Here is an 18,851-nt window from a genome sequence, read left to right on the forward strand (position 1 = left end):
TGAGAAATGACAGTGCAGCTTTCCAAGTCTTACTCAGCGGGAGGAGCACCTTTTGAAACAAAGCTCACTTTGACACGGCTGCACCATGGGCCGGGTATATGGCTCACTTCTTGCACAAGCCTGAGCAAGTGCTAGTCAGGGGAGAGATCATATCAGAATATAGCTGAGACCCTGATCGCCCAGGATAAGGGAGCCTGAGATGACCCCGGTACCACGCTCTGCGCTTCTGTGTGACGGTGGTTAGGGCACTGCGCCAGGTGCTTTTCCAGGAGTGTCTAATAGTGATAACGGTCTTTCTTACGGAGCTTTGCAATTTATAAACCTTTAAATGTATAAATTTATAAGACAGTAATCTTCACTGCCAACAGGTCTTACTGACCCCTCCACTCTGGAGCTCTAACCTTTTTGTGGGTGTGTGGGGAGTGGTAATTAGGTTTATTTATGGAGCTTTCACCTTTTTTTTTTTTTTTTTTGGGTAGGGTCGGGGAGATAATTAGGTTGGTTGGTTTGTTGGTTTTAATGAGGGTACTGGAGATCGAACCCAAGACCTTGTGCATGCTAAGCATGAGCTCTACCACTGGGTTATACCCCTCCTCCCCAACCTTTATTTCAGATTGTGGGTGGTAAAGCTGAGGTCCCTGGACCTGCTAGGAGGCACGTAGCTAATTGGTGACAGCCACCTTGAACCCAAGCTTTCCGTGTTGAAGTCCCCATTGACATGTCTGAAAGCAGAGTGACAGAAATGCTTACGGTTTGCAAGTACTTTTTGTGTGCATCATCTGGTAATCTTCTTGCTACAGGTGAGAAAAGAGACCCAGGATTTTATGAGATATCCTTTTCTGATCTCTTTCAGTTCCGCAAGACACTTCCCTTCTTCAGGAAGCGAGTGTGAGGGACGCACAGCAGGTGACTGCCCTCCAGCTGCCCCCGGTGAGTGATTTCTGCAAGACTCTTTAAGAACTCCATGTTTGCCTCTCCTTAAGCTGCAGGGCAACTTTTCCAGGACCCCAGGCCAGCTTGCTGTCTGCCACACAGGCTGTTCAGCCCTGGCCCAGACAGACTAATACAGGAAGGACATGGGTTTATAAGGTGCCCTCCTGCATCCCTCCCGCCCACATGGTCCTGGCTCTTCCCTGTGCTGGCTGTTTGTCATCTCCTGGAGCCTTTGTGCAGACAGTGATGGTGGAAGACAGATGCCCTCGAGTCCTCATCTGTCGTCTTCCTGGCATCTCAGAGTTTCTTTCCTATGAAAAAAGAGACTCCACTCATTTCCTAGGGTAGTTTTTATTTAGTAATAATCACAGTGGTAACTATTTCAGCAATGTTAGGAAACGGAGGGGAAAATCACAGATCATTTCAACACCCTCCCACAACCGTTCAGTGGGTTTTCAGGGGGTTTCCTCTGCGTTTTCCCCTTCCACGTTTCCACACAAGGCTGACTTTCTCAGGTGTCCTCGCAGGATAGGGGCTGGTCTTAGTCTGGCAGGTGCTCTCAGTCTCCTCTTTCCCGCCCAGTTTCTGCCTTCAGCCGTGGTTTCCAACCATACCCCTTCGTTTTTCCTTTAACGCTTTCCGTTGGCTGGCATAAAATTTAGTTTTTACAGCATCTCCTTGTGCAAGAGTAGATTATATGAAGGTGTGGACCTCATTTCATTACTTGGTCCCTGGCAGATGGAGGACTGTCTGATGGACATCTGTACAGTAAACACAGCTCACGCTAGCTCTCAGGATGGTGCATTCGATAAGACCTTAAACTTGGGGAGTGCAGAGTGCTCAGGAGGGGAAGGAATTAGCCAGGGCACATGGGATGGGGCGTCTCCACTCCCTCAGCACTGTTCCCAGGGGCCCGGGTGCTCTGCGCATGTGTTGTCAGCGTCTGCCATGTACTGTGATGGCTGATGACAAATGATCCAAAGGAGGTGAAACGCACATGACCAGTATGACACACAAAGACATACTGAGAATTTAATATCTAATGAGCTTCGGTACTTATCTTTTGAGTTTCCCCAGGTTCCTGTAAATGCCATAGTGAACAGAAGATGTAGATTTTGATAAGTCATTGCTATTTCATCACTCAGTTGAAGATAGTTTCTGCATAGTGCGCTAAGAGTCCCGTAACCATCATGAAGTTCTTTTTGTTTTGTTTTGTTCTGTTTTTTGGTCCAAAGTAGACTTTAATGGTTTTGAGCTATTACAAACCAAGATTCAGTATAATCATATGTCCATGTATGGGAGGTGCATTATATAATGGGGTTTTTTTGAATTAAATTCTTTGGAGAATACAAGCAATGTTTATTGAAGGATAAACTTAAGATTAAAATATATCCTAATTTGAATATATGTGTACTCAAAAATGTATTTAATACACACAATTCAAGTCCAAAGGTAACTGCCACAATTACGTAGAACTAGACCCACGAAAGATTTTTTTTCGGGAAGGGGTATTTTAATACTGACGTTGTTTAGAATTGCTAACAGATACTGTTAGTAAAAAGAACACCTTTAATGATGTTAATATTGGTTTTAGATTTTAATATTTATTTTAAATTTTAGAAAATACAAGACTTACTGTTAGTATTCAGAGCAGACCATTTCCATCTTATCAACCTTGATATCCCACACTCCCTGACCAAACTATCCATTACCAGAAACTTTTAATGTTACATAACTTCTTTTTTCACCCAGCATTAATTTATTAGCTAACCAGCTAATACTTATCTTTTGAGAGAATTAAGTGATTTTTAATTTAGTTTTAATAATATAAGACAAATCTAGTGAAATAACACTAAGTGTAAAATACACATTTCATTCAAAGAATAGTAAGAATATAGTGTTGTTTTGCAGTTAAGTTTTAAGGTTGACATTAGTCGATTTCTCTGCAAAGGAACTTTACATAAGGGATTCTTTATGTCAATGAAAGAAAAAAATTAAATTAGTTTAAAGTATATAATAAGTTATTGAAAGGAATGTATATGGTTGAAATAACATGAACTAGAACTTCAGATTGTTTGGGGTGAAGATCTGTTTACTGTTGTCATTTCAAGAAAGTTATATAAATTGCTTTGTATAGCATGTAACATTTGGGAACTGACTGTCAGGCAGTATGATTCTGTGGAGCCTCAGCTAGGGTTCTGCATATATCAATGGTCCATTTTCATTGCTGAGTAGAATTCCTTAATACAGCTGTACTGCAGTTTGCTTAACCATTCACCTGTTGAAGGACATCTAGGTTTGTTTCCAGTTTGGGGCCATTTTGTGTAAGGCTGCTATAAACAGTTACATCTTTACAGTTTTCATTTCTTCGGGGTAAATGCCCAGGCATGCAATTGTCGGGTTGAGTGGCAACTACATATTTAGTTTTGTAGGACCACCATCTCCTTTTCCAGAGCAATGATACCATTTACATTCTTACGAGCAGTGTATGACCGACCTACATTCTCTACATCCTCCACTATTTGTTGTTGTCACTTTTTTTATTTTGGCCATTCTGATAAGCGGTATCTCATGATGGTTTGAATTTGCATTTTCCCTAGTGGCTAATGATATTGGACATCTTTTCATGTGCTTATCTGCCATCCCAATATCCTCTTATGTGAAATGTTTTTTCATGACTTTCCTGTTCTTATTGAACCATTTACTTTTTTTTTTTTTAATGTTGTTTCAAGAGCTCCCTATATATTCTAGGTAATTGTCCTTTGTTGGATATGTGTTTTGCAAATATTTCCTTTTGCTCTGGAACTTGTCTTCCCATCCTTTTAACATTTTTTTTTTCTAGCAGAGCAAAAGTGTTACATTGTCATTCAGTCCGGATTGTCAGTTTTTCCATTTTAAGAATCATGTTTTTGGTGTAAAGTCTGAGAACTCTTTGCTTAGCCTTAGACCCCAAAGAGTTTTCTCCTGTTTTTTAGTTATATAATTACACGTTTTACGTTTAAGTTAATGATCTATTTAATCCATAATCTGTGATCCATTTTCATATAGGTCCATGATCTCTAATTTTTGTATAAGGTGTGAGACTTAGGTCGAGCTTTGTATTTTTTTGCCAGTGGATATCCAGTTGCTCCAGCACCATTTGTTGAAGAGGTTATCTTTCCTCCATTGAATTGCTTTTGTTCCTTTGTAAAAAAAATCAGTTGTGCATATTTGTACAGGGCGATTCCTGGGTTCTCTGTTCTGTTTCATTGGTCTGTTTGTCTCTTTCTACTTAGTACTGCAGGATTTTGATTACTGTAACTACACATTATGTATTGAAATTGGGTAGATTGATTCCTCCCATTTTATTCTTTTTTTAAAGAATTATTTTAGCTATTTCACTTGGTTTGCCTTTGTCTGAATTTTAGAATAATCTTGTCCATATCTACAAAAGGTCTTACTGAGATTTTGATAGGAGTTTTGTTAAACCTGTATATCCATTTGGGGAACATTGACATTTCTGGCATCTGAATCTTTCAGTCTGTGAATGCAGTCTGCCTCTCCATTTATCCATTTCTTTGATCTCTTTGTCTCTGTTTGTAATTCTCAGCATATAAATTCTTCATGTGTTTTGTTCGATTTATACCTAGATTGTTCATTTTTTGAGCAATTGTAAGTGATAATATATTTTTAATTTTGATGACAACATACACGTTTAGAGTATAAGGAGTTGATTTTTATATGTTTACGTTATATTCTGTGACCTTGCTGGTTTGATGCACCCAGTTTAGGGAGGGTTTTGTTTGTTTGTTTAGAGTCCTGAATTTTCTATGTAGACAATCATGTCTTCTGCAAATAAGGGCAGTTTTATTTCTTTTTTTCCAGTTTGTATGCCTTTATTTCCTTTTCTTGCCTCATTGCCTTGGCTAGAACTTCTAGCACGGTGTCAGACAGCAGTGATGAGAGCAGACACCCATCCTGGCCTTTTTCCTGCTTAGGGTGAAAGCATTCAGTCTTTCACAATTAAGTATAATGTTCATTGTGAATTTTCTGTAAATTCTCTTTATCAGGTTGAGGAAGTTTCTCACTTTCTGTTTTTCTGGAGTTTTTATTATATGTGATTATTGAATTTTATCAAAGCCTTTTCTACTTCAGTTGATATGACCATGTGAATTTTCTTTGGGCTGTTAATATTGTGGGTTATATTGGTTGCTTTTTGAATATTGAACCAACCTTGCATCCCTGGAATAAACCCTTTCTTGTCATGGTACAAAGTTCTATTTATATATTGCTGAATTTTATTTGCTATTACTTTGTTAAGGATTTGTATATCTATATTCATGAGAAATACTGGTCAGTGGTTTTGTTTGTTTGTTTTCTTTGCTGTTTTTGTCTAGTTTTGGTCAGGGTAATACTAGTTTCAGAAGATGAATTGGAAAGTGTCTCCTCTCCTTATTTCCTAAAAGAGAGTGTGCAGAATTGTCAATTCTTTGAATATTTGATAGGATTCTCCAGTAAAACCAGATGAACCTGGGGGTGTGGTGGGGGTGGGGTGTGTGTGTGGTATTTCAATTATAGATTCAACTTACTGAATCATTACAGGGCTATTTATACTGTTTCTTGGTGGATGAGTTGTGATAGTGTGTGTTTTTTTAAATAATTGGTTTATTTAATCAAAGTAGTCAAATTTATGCATGAAGAGTTATTTGTAGTTTTTCTTTATCATCTTTTTGTTAGGTCTGCTATCTCCCTCGTTCATTCCTGATATTGAAAATTTATACTTTTTTTTTTTGGTCAGTCTTGTTTTCAATTTTATTGATGTTTTCAAAGAACTAGCTCATTGTCCCATTGATTTTTCTCTGTTGCTTTTCTGTTTTCAATTTCATCGATTTCTGTTCTCATCTTCATTACTTACTTCATGCAGCATGTTTTGGTTGGCTTTACTATTCGCTTTCTAGGTTCTTGAGGTAGGAGCTTAGATTACTGGTTTGAGACTTTACCTCAAATGTAAGCATTTCTGACACAAGCATTTTAGTGCTATAGGCTTCCCTGCTTTAGCTACATACTGCTGTAGTAACAGCCCACAAATTGTAATACGATGTATTTTTGTCTACATTCACTTCAGTGTATTTTTAAATTTCCTTTGAGCCTTCTTCTTTGAACCAAGGATTATTTAGAAGTGTGGTGTTCTGTTTCCCAGGACTTGGGAATTTTTCTTTTATTTTTCTATTATTGATTTCTAGTTTGATTCCATTGCTTTCAGAGAACACACTCCATATGATTTCGACTCTTTCAAATTTGTTTGGAGTTTCTCCTCTCCTTCCGGGATTTTGATGATCCAGCGTATGGTCCGCCTGGGTATCTATTCTGTGAGCATTTCAATAAGAATACATACTGTGCTGTTGATAAGTGAAGTGCTCTCTGAGTATTGATTGGATCCTGTTGGTTGATGGCGCTATTGAGCTCTTCTGTATCCTTGCTTATTCTCTAATTGATTGTTTTATCCGTTTTTGAGAAGAGGGATGTTAAAATCTCCAACTATAGTAGTTGATTTGTCTATTTCTCCCTTTAGTTCTGTCAGTTTTTGCTTCCCGCATTCTGCAGCTCACTTGTTTGGGGCATATACATTTAGGATTGCTGTGCCTTCTTGTTGGGTTGACCCTTTTATTATTATGTAATGTTCCTATCTCTCATGATTTTCTTCACTCTGATGTCTACTTATCTGGTAAATAGAGCTACTCTTTCTTTTGATTAATAATTGCGTAAGTATTTTCCATTCTTTCACTTCCACTCAGCCTATATCATTAGGTTTGAAGTTCCTTTTAAACAGCATATATAGTTGGGTCATACTTTTTAATCCATTCTGTCAATCACTGCATTTTAACTGATGTACATAGACCATTTGCATTTAATGTAATTATTGACATGTTAGGACTTAAGTCTTTTTTTTTTCTGTTTGTTCTGTTTTTTGTTTCTTTTCTTTTCCTTGCCTTCCTGTGAGTTGCTCGAACATTTTGAAGAATTCAGTTTTGATTTACCTAGTGTGTTGTCAAGTGTATATCTTTGTATCGTTAAAAAAAAATACTCAAGTGATGCTTGTTAAAGATGGTAAGGCACGCTTCATTCAGGACCACTGCCGTAGATGTAGGGACCACTGCAGTGGGATTTTACAGTAGAGGAGAGAGATGGGGCTTAACTCCAAACACAGCATGAGCAAGTGGGAATTTATAGCTTATAGCCAAGGAGCAGACTGGGGGGAGGTCGGTGGATGGAAAATTACTAAGAGGAAGTATAAAGGATAAAAGGGATTCGGGCTAGACCAACCTACCAGGATTCTTGCTGAAGACAGGCCAAGGTGATGAGCCATCACCTAGGGGATGATGAGGGATGAGGAACCCAATCAGACATGGAAAACAGGAGGTTCTACTAAAACTGACTCATGCTAAAATTGGGTTTTACAAGGAAGTGCATAGATGGGCCCAGGGGAAGTTTCAGGAACCTGACTAAGGTTTGGTCAAGCAGAGAATCTTTGTCAATATACCTTTTCAGTGACTGCTCTAAGTATTATATATACATAACTTAACACAATGCTTTGCATCCCTTCCCCCTCCCCCTTTTATACTTCAGTTGAGTTAAATAGTTTCTCTACATTTAGAACCACGTCAGACAGTGTTATAACCTTTGCTTCAACTATCAAACCTTACTTAGGAAACTTAAAAAGGGGATGGAAAGCCTGTATTTACTCATATTTCGGCTTAACATTTTCTTTCTTCCTTTCTTAGGTTCCACGGTTCCTCCTTTTGTTGTTTCCTTTATGTTTAGAGAATTTTCTTTAGCCACTCTTTTAGGATAAGTCTGCTGGCGATAAATAAGCTGTACTTATTTTTGACTCATCTGAGGGTGTCTCGATTCCTCCTTCATCCCTGAAGGGTATTGTCATCAGATGTAGGATCCACAGTTGACAGTTGTCTCTCAGCAGTTGAAAAACACGGTGTCCCTTCCTTCTCACCTCCATGACTTCTGACCAGAAACCTGCCATCCTTCAAATTTCATTTTCTCTTGTAGGGAAGGTTTCATTTTTCTCTGGCTACTTCTATGATTTTTGTTTTTCTGATTTTGTCTTCAGGTTTCAGAAGTTTATCGTGATGTGTCTTGGCATGGATTTCTTTGGATTTATCTGTTTGGAGTTTACTTCACTTTTTGATTCTGTGGGCTTATGTCTCTTTTCAAATCTGGGAAGTCTTGAGTCAGTTTTCTCTTCGAGTACTTTTTCAGTCCCACTGACTGAGAGTTCTGGGACCCTGATGACACAGATGTCATCTTTTGTTGCCGTTCCAGAGTTAACCTGAGACTCTGTTCATGTTTTCTTGGTCTGTTTTCTCTGTTTTTCAGATTGGACAATTTCTCTTTTTTTTCCTTCAAGTTGGCTGACTTTTTTCTGCCCCTCCGTTCTGCTATTGAGCCCATCTACTGAGCTCTTTATTTCAGTATTGTGGTTTTCAGTTCTAATGTTTCCATACATTGTTGATGTATCCAGTTATTGTTTAAATCTTCTGTGTTTTGTTTTTGTTTTGCCAAGACCTTCTATTTCTTTGCTCTTTATTTTTTCAGTTGTTTTAAGCATTCTTGTAATTGCTCATTACAGCATTTTTATCACAGCTTCTTCCTTTGTCATTAGTTCTCACATCTCTGCCATCTCATTGTTGGCACCTAGTGACAGTCCTTTTTTAAATTCAGTTTGACATTTTCCTGGTTCTTGATATAGTGAGTGATCTTCTATTGAAACCTAGATGTCTTTATGTTGCATTATGAGTCTCTGGATTTTATTTAAATCTTTTACTTAAGTTTTTTTCTTTTTTGTCTTAATCTTTATGGAAGTATAGTTGATTTACAGTGTTGTGTTAGTTTCAGGTTTACAGCAAAGTAATTCAGTTATATGTATACATATTTTTTTCTTTTCAGATTCTTTTCCATTATATATTACAAGAAGTTGAATATAGTACTCTGTGCTATACAGCAGGTCTTTGTTGTTTATTTATTTTATGTATAATAATGTGTGTCTGTTAATCCTCAACCCCTAATTTATCCCTCCCCCCTATTCCTCTTTGGTAACATAGTTTGTTTTCTATGTCCGTGAGTCTGTTTTTGGTTTGGTTTGTAAATAGAATTTGTATCTTTTTTTTAAGATTCCACATGTAAGTGATATAATATGATATTTGTCTTTCTCTATCTGACTTACTTAACTCAGTATGATCTCTAGGTCCATCCATGTTGCAGCAAATGGCATTATGTCATTTTTTATGGCTGAGTAATATTCCATTGTACCACATCTTCTTTATCTAGTCATCTGTTGATGGACATTCAGTTTGTTTCCATGCCTTGGCTATTGTAAATAATGCTGCTGTGGACATTGGAGTTCATGTATGTTTTCAAATTATAGTTTTCTCCAGATATATGCCCAGAAGTGGGATTGCTGGATCATATGGTAACTCTGTTTTTAGTTTTTTAAAGGAAACTCCATACTGTCCTCCACAGTGGCTGCACCAATTTACACTCCCACCAACATTCCCACCAACAGTACAGGAGGGTTCCTTGTCTCTACATCCTCTCTAGCATTTAGGTTCTGTTTTTTCTTATAGGTTAAATTTTTATGTGCACCACATTCTGTTTCTGAACTTTTCCTCCTCTTCTGTGTTGGCCCTTTTTTGTTCCACACCACATTTCTGATTTTGTACTCTTTTATAAAATAGTCACCTTACCAATTTGTTAAGCATTTTCTTGCAGTTCTTTCTATATTGCTAATATTACTCATTATTTATACCACCATAAGTTGATTGAAACATGTTTCAATTTTTTTAGTTGAAATAGTGTCATCTTTTCTTTTATGATAGTAAAGAATTTCAGTTTATAAAGAGCAACTGATTAGAAAATAGAAACATAGGTGAAGAAAATAAATTAGCATCTCAAAGAAGACAAAATTCCATTGGCCAGTAAACCCCAAAGAGAGTTATTCTTCAAGGAAAGAGGAGTTACACTTTTATGAGTGCTTCATACCCACAGTGTTGCTAGAAGCTTAGACATTTGACAGTACCCAGTGTTGTTGGCAAATGTGTATAGAAACAGACATGCCAGTGCATTGCCAGTGGTACTGTACCTTATGTCCCCCACTTGAAGAACGATGTGGAAATCCTTAATATCCATCAAGATGTGTATTCCCAATGCTCCCTCTGCATCTCTGCTCTGGAGAGATGCCCATGGATGGGGTGACAGATAAGAGAGTTCATCGAGCTGTTGCTTGTAATAGCAAAGTACTGGGGAAAACATGAACATTGTCAACAGTAGAATAATTCTATGAAACTATATACATGAAAGTCAGTGAACTACACCTACATGTATCAACATGAATAAATCTTAAACAGAATGATGAGTGTAAGGTAAGTTTAACATTAAAAACATACAAAACAGGGCTGTCACTTCAAACTATATTCAGGTGTAGTGGGAGTCTAAAAAGCACACATAGAATATTAAACACCAAATCCAGAATGCAGCTGACCTCTAGGAAGGTCTAGAGATGAGACTGGGACCAGGAGAAGCTCAGAGGAAACCATAATCCCACCTGTGGTATACCACACCCTTTCAAAGAAAACCTGAAGCAAAGACTATTACCTATTTTAATAATTTTTACACCTTAGTGGGGGTACATGGGTATTTTGTTTCAATTTTTAATAATAAAATGTAAATGATACATGCTTAGAGTAAGCCTTCAGGTGCTAGAGAAAAGTGTAAAGAAGAAAAGAAACCTCACGTACGATTCTGCCAAGCAGTGTGTTCTCCGTCCTTAACACACATCTCTGCACACATCTCTAATGATTTCCTTAGGAAAATCTCCTACAAATAGAATTACTGGATCGTAGGGTATGCACGGGTATGCTTCTGCTGTGTTCTCCCAGATATTGCCCAGAAATGTGCATCTTTCCCAATCGAGTTTGAAGGCCTGTTTTCCTACATCCTGAAGTGCCCAGGGGAGCACCACACTTTTAATCTTCTCTAATCAAATGGACTTGGGTGGAAAAAAAAAACCCTCATAAATAATTGTAAACGTATGCCCGCAGTAATGTAAATATAAGACTGTTGAATTTCACTTGTATTCCGATGGTTGACATTTTAAGACACAATGTGTGGTTAGCAAGATTTCTAGGGGCCCACGAGACAGCTTTAACCCAACAACTCCCAATCTTGACTTCTTGTCACAGTCACTTGTGGAACTCTTCATAATTTTTTTTCCTTGAAAGGATAATGCTATTTCATAATTCAGGAGACACTAGATGATATTACTGAACTGATATTAAATTTGGGGAGTATTAGAGTGGCATTAGTGACATTTTGGCTAGATGGTTCTTGGTTGCGTTGGGCTATCTCAGGTGCAGCCCCAGGGGTGTGGAGCAGCATCCTTGGCCACCACCCACTCAGTGTCAGTAATGCCCACCCCTTAGTGGTGAAAAATATGTCTCTAAACATTGCCAGATATCCTCTGGGTGTAGAATCAATCCCCCTTGGTTGAGAACCACTGTGCTACAAGAATTGTGCTGATGTAGGGGAGTAACTTTTTTCTCAGGAGATTCATGCTGAGGCACATGGGGGTACCATGTCGTGGTGCCTGCAGGTCCCCAGGAATCCAGGAGAATGAGTAAACATACCCACCGTACCACTTACCATGTATGTGAGAGGGGGGAAATGACCAAAGGGTACGATGTTAATTTACCGAATCTAGTCGAAGAGTTGTATGCTCCTCCTATTCCTTGTATTGCTCTGTTTTCTCTAGGTTTACTTTTAAAAATTAAAGTGTGTATGTGAAGGAGGAAGAGTCCAAAGGTATCAGAGCAGAGTCATTGAAAACTCTCCTTTCCCATGCCTGCACCACACCCCCCACACCCGGCCCCTAGGGCAACCAACCAGATGGCAGGGCCTGGTAATTCCAGAGATTTAGATACAAGGATATGTGTTTATTATGAATTCTTAAAAAAAAAAAAAAGATGTTAGTATATTATACAGAAGTACTATGGGTTGCATTTTTTCCCTTCAAAATTTTATTTTGAAGTCCTTTCCGATTAACTTTATAAAGGACTTGTTTTGTTTTGTTTTGTTTTAACCCAAAATGGAAATTTATTTTAAATGCTTTGTGACTGAAACACTCTACAGAAACTATGTGCCTATGAAGCCAGTAAATAGTGACATGCTTAGTAGAAACAATACATTTATGTATTTATGTTCTTCTGGGATTAGAAGGTACAAACAAGTGTCAGCTAGACCAATAGTTGTCCATCTTTCACATTTTACTTCTCCCTAATGTTCTATTAAATGACCAAGGCTCCAGATTATTACAAACAAAACGAAGAATTTTTCAATGACATTTACATTACTGTCAGTCTATTGTTGTATTAGTATTTGCAGGAAATTGAGAACCTAGCTTCATGCTCTAACTGGCAAGAATGTATATTTCTATTTTGGAAATGATGTTTTTATTTTTATGGTCTCCTGGTATTATGTGGCTATGCCATTATTTCAAAAGTTAAAGTTAATTTTTGACACATTCCCACGGTTCGTAACACAAAGTGCAAGAAAAGCCTCCCTGCTGCACCTGACCCTGGGGGTCCCAGCTACCCCCACAGAAGCAGCCAGCAGTCAGCATATCTAGGCGCTGTGCACACGGGGGCCACCTAGACAGCCTTCTGCACAGCTGCTTTTTCATGTAACGGAACACCTTGGAGAGCTTCCTACTCAGTGCAGAGAGTCCGTTATTACTTCTGGTAGGGGTGTGATCATGCCTTGTGGGATGTCCTGTTGCTCACTTACACAGTTCTCTGTTGACGAGCACAGATGTTTTCCGTCTTTATTGCATCAATGTTGCAGTGAAGGTGCTCATATAGACCTCACACTGCCCACGTGCAAAAAATAAACTCTACAAGTGGAATCTGCATTGAAGGATAAGCACATCGGTAACTTGGTGGGCGTTCCCCATTTGGCCGCCTGGGAGTTGTGGCTGTGCAGCCTCCCCAGCACTGCGTAGGAGGGCTGTTCTCTGTATACATCCTTGGCCACCCTGGGAGACATCCACTGTTTGGATCCAGCCAAACTAGATACATACGAGGTGGATCTCAGGCTAGAACTGGGGAAGCAGTGTGAGCTCCGGAGCAGCCTGCCTGCTTTCTCTTTCTCCCGTCTGCACACGTTGCTGGGAGCTCTGCCTCAGCCCCATCTTGCTTCCCACTTGTTTGTAGCATCCCTCCGCTAGCTTGTCCCAGGATTGAGGTGTACCTGTTCTCCTCTGATTTCAGAACCGGGTTTCTCCTTTCAAGGACATGATCTTCTGCTTCTCGGAAGAGGACTGGTCCCTTCTAGACCCTGCCCAGACTGGCTTCTACGGAGAGTTCATCATTGGGGAGGACTGTGGGGTCTCACTGCCTCCGAGTAAGACTTAACTCCCCTCTCTTCCTGAGACCAAGGAACGGGGCGAGGGGGCCCATTTCAGACCTCACTGTACCCCTCCCAACCCCGTGGGTGGTCACTATACATAGTGGCCCCAAGGCCACTTTGCAGAGTGAGCATCCCTGCTGCAGTCCCATGTAAATTGGGCGTATTGCCTGGCTGTTTTACTGCTTTTCTTCTGTCATTCCTGTCCGAAGGCTCTCTGTGTAGCTGGTTTTTAAACTAATAAGCCTGAAAGATGCCTCAGGCCACACCTGGCCCTTTAGTGTCCTCCCTCCCCTGCCCTCTCCCTGCTCGCTCTGTCTGGTCTTTCCACTTCTCTGTGGCTCTGCCTGGCCCCTGTTGATGTCATGGCCTGTTGTGCGCCCCTCTGGTCCTGTCCCAGAGTCACCGCCCTCCTCCTACCCTGGCTTCCCTGGGGAGCAGAGCACGGATGAATGTGTGTCTTCCCCTTTCCTGTGAACAGATGACGCGGCTGCCCAGCTGGGTCTCTCCCAGGGAGAGGAGAATGAGCCACGTGTTCCAGAGCTGCAGGACCTCCAGGGGAAGGACATGTCCCAGGTGTCCTACTTGGGTGAGTAATGACACCAGAACTGGGCGGCTAGAGCAGGGTGGAGGGCTGCTGCCGGCCCGAGGCAGGCCTGCTCCCTGTGCCATCTCTCTGCAGCCCTCTGTCACCTCTGGACCACGTCTTGGTAGAATGTGTCTTGCCTCCACCCTGATCCCTCACAGAAAAAACGTGGGGTTTTAATTTTGCCAGGTGTGCGGATTGCACTCCACCAGCCACGGACTAGGATGTGATGGGAAAATCTCTCCCCTCTGTTATAAGTGCCACCTGGCTTGTGCCAACAGCCCAGTGGCCCCCTCCACGAGTGAGGTCAGGGACTCTCCAAAGTCAGGAAGGAGAGGGGGAGGGCGTGCCACCTCTTAGCTGGACACTGGGCACAGTGCCTCCGGACGCCTCACCTGTCTACTCCTTCCAGCCACCTAATGCAAGTTGTGTGGGGAAACTGGACAGATGCTGGGGCTAAGGTGAAATACACAGATGCACATGTAGGCACCCTCCGCACCCCCAGCTTTCTGTGTCACCAGAGCTTGTGTTGGGAACTACCATGCTGAATGCCTCAAGACGCCTGCGCCTTCAGGGGAAAAGCCTTTGTATGGTAGAGGCAGCAGCCCCAGTCCCCTCCTCCTTTGGGACCTAAAACTGGCACAGAGCAGATCAGGACTTCGCTCACCATCCCCACCTGGAACAAGCATCCAGGGCCTCTGGCGTGGCCAGCCTCCCGTCCCATCTCTGCCCCAGCAAGCTGTGTCCAGGCTGCACTTAGGCAGCGTCTGCACAGAGAAAGTGGAAATGACAACAGGGTTGGCAGTCACTTGTCCACCGTCAAGTAGACGGGGCTGAACCCGGATCCATGTTCATTCTTGTCTAGCTTCAAAACCCACATTCGTAGCGTTGGCCCATTTTGCCTGCAGAATTCACATGCTCAACAAACATTTACTGAGTGGCCGCCCTCCCTCTCGGGAGCCCAGGCCTGCTCTCGGATCATAGCCTGGCGTCTGTTCAGGTGCCTTCCCCAGTAGTGCTGCGGCTGCAGGAAAAATCAATTCTTTCATTTTCTTCTCGGGAAAGACTTCCCAAGCCTCCAGCCATTCCAGGTAGAAGAAAGAAGAAAACGGGATGAGCTGCAGGTGCCCGACTTCCAGACCTGCCAGCAGACAGCGCTTGCTCAGAGCACCTGCTCAGGTAGAGGAGGGCCGGGCGGGTGTGGGTCTGTGTGTGATGTGTGGCTTGAGAGTGTATATACGTACGTGTGTGTATGTGAGCTCGTATGTGCATGTAGTGTGGGGAGTGATACGGTGCCTAAGTGTGCATCTGTGTATGTGTGTGCATGCATGTGGTAACAGCATGTGTGGTGTGGTGTATGTGCATAGTGTGTCTGGTGGGTTGTGTGTGTGTACATGTGTGGTATGCATATGAGCATGTCTCGTGTGTGGCCAGACACATGGGGTAGTGTGTGGTGTGGGGTATGTGTCTAGCGTGTTTGTGTGTGCTGTGTGCACATGTGTACAGTATATCTGGCATGTTGTGTCTGTGAAAGTGTGCGTGCCTGGTGTGTGTGTGTGCACAAGTACATGTGTTGATGCATACATGTGTGTGGTGTGTGTATATCCATTTGTGCTACTGGGGGGCGGTGGTGGTAGGTCTGGGAATTGAACTCTTGAGTTCCCTGCTGGCAGCTCCTGGAGGGTTACCAGCCGCCTGCCCTGGTTCTGTTTGCTGGGAATCTCCCAGCTAACCCCCAGTCTGAGCCCTCCCCTCCTTGCCATTCCTTGTGGGTTGCGGCAGGGTGTGGGTTTGTGTATTTCCTCCCTGAGCGTGGAAGACCCGAGTCCCTGGACAAAGGGGAATTAAAGAGCAAGCTGCAGGATGCCGAAAGGGGCAGGGCACCTCTGGAGAGTGTGCTCCAGCTGCTCTCAGATGTAGCCGCCATTCAGAGTCTGAGTCATGTTGTTAAAAATCACCACCTCCAGAGGCAGAGACAAAAATCCCGCCATATTTAATGTCCTCTGGGTTCAGGAGTTCTTCCAAACCTCACGCGCAAGTCTCTGATTGTTACTTAAACCCACTGTATCATAGAGGTTTTTGCAACTATGAAGACTGACTCATACACAGTCCGTTTTACCTCTGATGCCTTTTTGAGAATTTACACAATATTCTGGAATTTCCACCTACATCCACGCAGGGTCACAGTCATTTGTGTCCCCCGCCCCGTACTATGTAGACAAGAGGGGTTGTACGTTTATGTAAGTGACCACAGGTCTGGATGGACAGTAAGTGCTTCCTCCCTAAAAGCTTAGGTGCTCGCCCCTGGTTTTCTCGGGAGCCTGCTTCTGCACGCTCGGGGCGATCGCTCACATGTGGCCCACTCTCAGTTAGGTTTGATGAATGCTCCATTCTCAAGACGCGTTTTGAATCCTCTCTGGCTTCTGCCCTGCCCACAGCATGTCTCTCCGCCATGGCAGCATACTTTTAGAATGTGGATGTTCATTACCCCAGGGGAATTTTCAGCTTCAGTCGCCCTTTGCTGGGCTCTGACACCGAATCTCCTTTGAAATGGCAAGAAGCTAAAGGTTGCTAACTAAGAACAGGGAGAGACGATGGGTTGCCAAGAATAGGCACCATTTTTATTTGGTAGCCCTTCCCACGCCTTCTGACAGCAGGTGACGGGTCCACACTCCACACCCACACTCAGGAAGGATGCTTCCAGCCAGTTCCATTTGTGTCCGGCCGGCCAGCACACTGTAATGCTGCCACTAAGATAGAATATCTTTTCGTGTTTTCTCTGTGAATTGTGTAGTTAGTAGTCTTTAGCCCCTTTTTTCTTGTTTGCCTTTCTTCCCCTCACATTTGGTTAACTCTGAAATGTCGAAGCACTGCACTGGTGTAAGGTCTTCACGTGGTTTTACACATCGCATCCTCTCCGCACCTTCTGAGACAGGCGCTGTCTTAGCCAGCACGGGCTACCATAGCAGAATACCATAGAGGTATTTCCTATTAAACAATAGAAATTCATTTCCTACAGTTCTGAAGGTTGGGAAGCCTAAGATCAAGTCAGCAGCAGACTCGGTGTGTGGTGAGGCCTCTCTTCCTGGCTTGTAGATGACTGCCTTCCCCCTGTGTGTTCACCTGATCTCTCCTTGGTGCTTCCTCAGGGAGACAGAGAGCTCTTGTCTGTTCCTCTTGTTACAAGGATACTGATCCCATCACAAGGGTCTCACCTTCAAGACCTCATGGAAACCTGATTACCTCCTAAAAGGCTCACCTCTTCATACCATCACACTGGGAGTTAGGGCTTCAACATACAAATTTTGGGGAGACACAGACAGCCCATAATGGGTATGATGATGTCTCCATTCTGCAGCCTGGGCACCCGAGCTGAAGTCACCAGCCCAGGGTGTCAGACTGAGGAGCTGAACCCATGTGGTTGGGCTCCAGACTCTGTTCTTGACTCCCCATTAGCTTGCCTTTTCTATGAATTCATAGAAACTCAAAATTATAGGTTTGAATCTGTTGTCCCTTGTGTATTTGCACATAATTCCTCCTGGTTTTTAAACTTTGTTTATATGCCTTTTTGGCACATAGTTTTTAGAGTAATTTTAATCTGTAAATATGATAATTCATCTCTTTTGATTTTATGTCTTGCTTAGGAAAGTCTCCCCATCCTAATATTTAAGAATATATTTTTAATTCTCTCTCCCTCTCCCTCTCTCTCTCTCTCTCTCTCTCTCTCTCTCTCTCTCTCTCTCTCTCTCTCTCTCTCTCCCTCTCTCTCTCTCTCTCTCCACGTCTAGCTTCCTATTCTCCCTGCTTCTCTCCTTAGCCCCTCCAGCTGACAGGGGACTTTTTATTCCCAGGTCACAGTGCCCTTCTTGAGGAGTTGGCCATCACCTGGGCATGGGCCTTTGCCTGCCCCACTACCCTCTTTGAACACACCCAGCAGACTGGTCCTTCCTTGGCCATGGTCCAGCATGGCCACAGGCTTTCACACTCATCACCACCCCCTTCCAGTTGAGCTCAGTTCTCCTGAAACCTTGGGCAACTCTCTCTCGCTCTTTTAAATTTTCCCCTGTAAGTCAGAGATGGGAGCCATAGCCACCTTGTGGAGTTATTGTTGGGGATTAAATGATTTAATACATATAAAAGCACTTAGACCAGTAACTCTTCCCTGTTCTCCCTTCTGTTAGCCTGACAGCGAGTTCTGCTCCCTCCCCCTGATCTCCCTCCTCACACCCTTTTGTACTTATCAGTGCTGAGCTGAGAGGCATCCCTGGCGTTACTCCATTCTGTATATGGTAGTTTGTGTCTGTGAATCCCAAACTCCTAATTTATCTCTCCCTCTTTGGTAACCATAAGTATGTTTTCTAGGTCTATGAGTTTGTTTCTGTTTTGTAAAAAACTTCATTGGTATCATTTTTTTTTCTTTTAGATTTCCACATATAAGTGATATCCTTGATATGTGTCTTTCTCTGACTTACTTCACTTAGTATGACAATCTCTAGGTCCATCCATCCTGCTGCAAATGGCATGATTTCATTCTTTTTTATGGCTGTATAGTATTCCATTATGTAAATATATCACAACTTCTTTATCCAGTCCTCTGTTGATGAACATTTAGGTTACTTCCATGTCTTAGCTATTGTAAATAGTGTGGCTATGAACTTTGGGGTGCATGTATCTTTTCAAATCCCAGGAGTGGGATTGCTGGGTCATATGGTAACTCTATTTTAAGTTTTTTAAGGCATCTCCATACTGCTTTCCATAGTGACTGCACCAAATTACATTCCCACCATGTAGGAAGTTCCCTCCTCTTCATACCCTCTCCAGCATTTATCATTTGTGGACTTTTTAATGATGGCTGTTCTGACTAGTGTGAGGTGATACCTCA

At 42.1% G+C, this 18,851-nt stretch overlaps 1 protein-coding gene across 3 annotated transcripts in view; it reads left to right on the forward strand.

Annotated features, from left to right (window-relative positions):
- ZNF496 (zinc finger protein 496) overlaps nt 1–18,851 on the forward strand; it is a 33,772-nt gene that overhangs the window by 8,857 nt on the left and 6,064 nt on the right. For all 3 annotated transcript variants that reach the window (XR_012066412.1, XM_072953437.1, XM_072953426.1), the window contains 4 exons: nt 854–930; nt 13,248–13,380; nt 13,865–13,972; nt 15,035–15,148. Coding sequence is in view for 2 of the 3 variants with exons in the window: in XM_072953437.1 (XP_072809538.1) it covers nt 854–930; nt 13,248–13,380; nt 13,865–13,972; nt 15,035–15,148 (432 nt within the window). In the remaining variant the exon portion in view is untranslated. The remainder of the gene's footprint in view (nt 1–853; nt 931–13,247; nt 13,381–13,864; nt 13,973–15,034; nt 15,149–18,851) is intronic.

Source organism: Vicugna pacos, chromosome 3 (assembly GCF_048564905.1).
Source record: "Vicugna pacos chromosome 3, VicPac4, whole genome shotgun sequence".
Classification (NCBI taxonomy): domain Eukaryota; kingdom Metazoa; phylum Chordata; class Mammalia; order Artiodactyla; family Camelidae; genus Vicugna; species Vicugna pacos.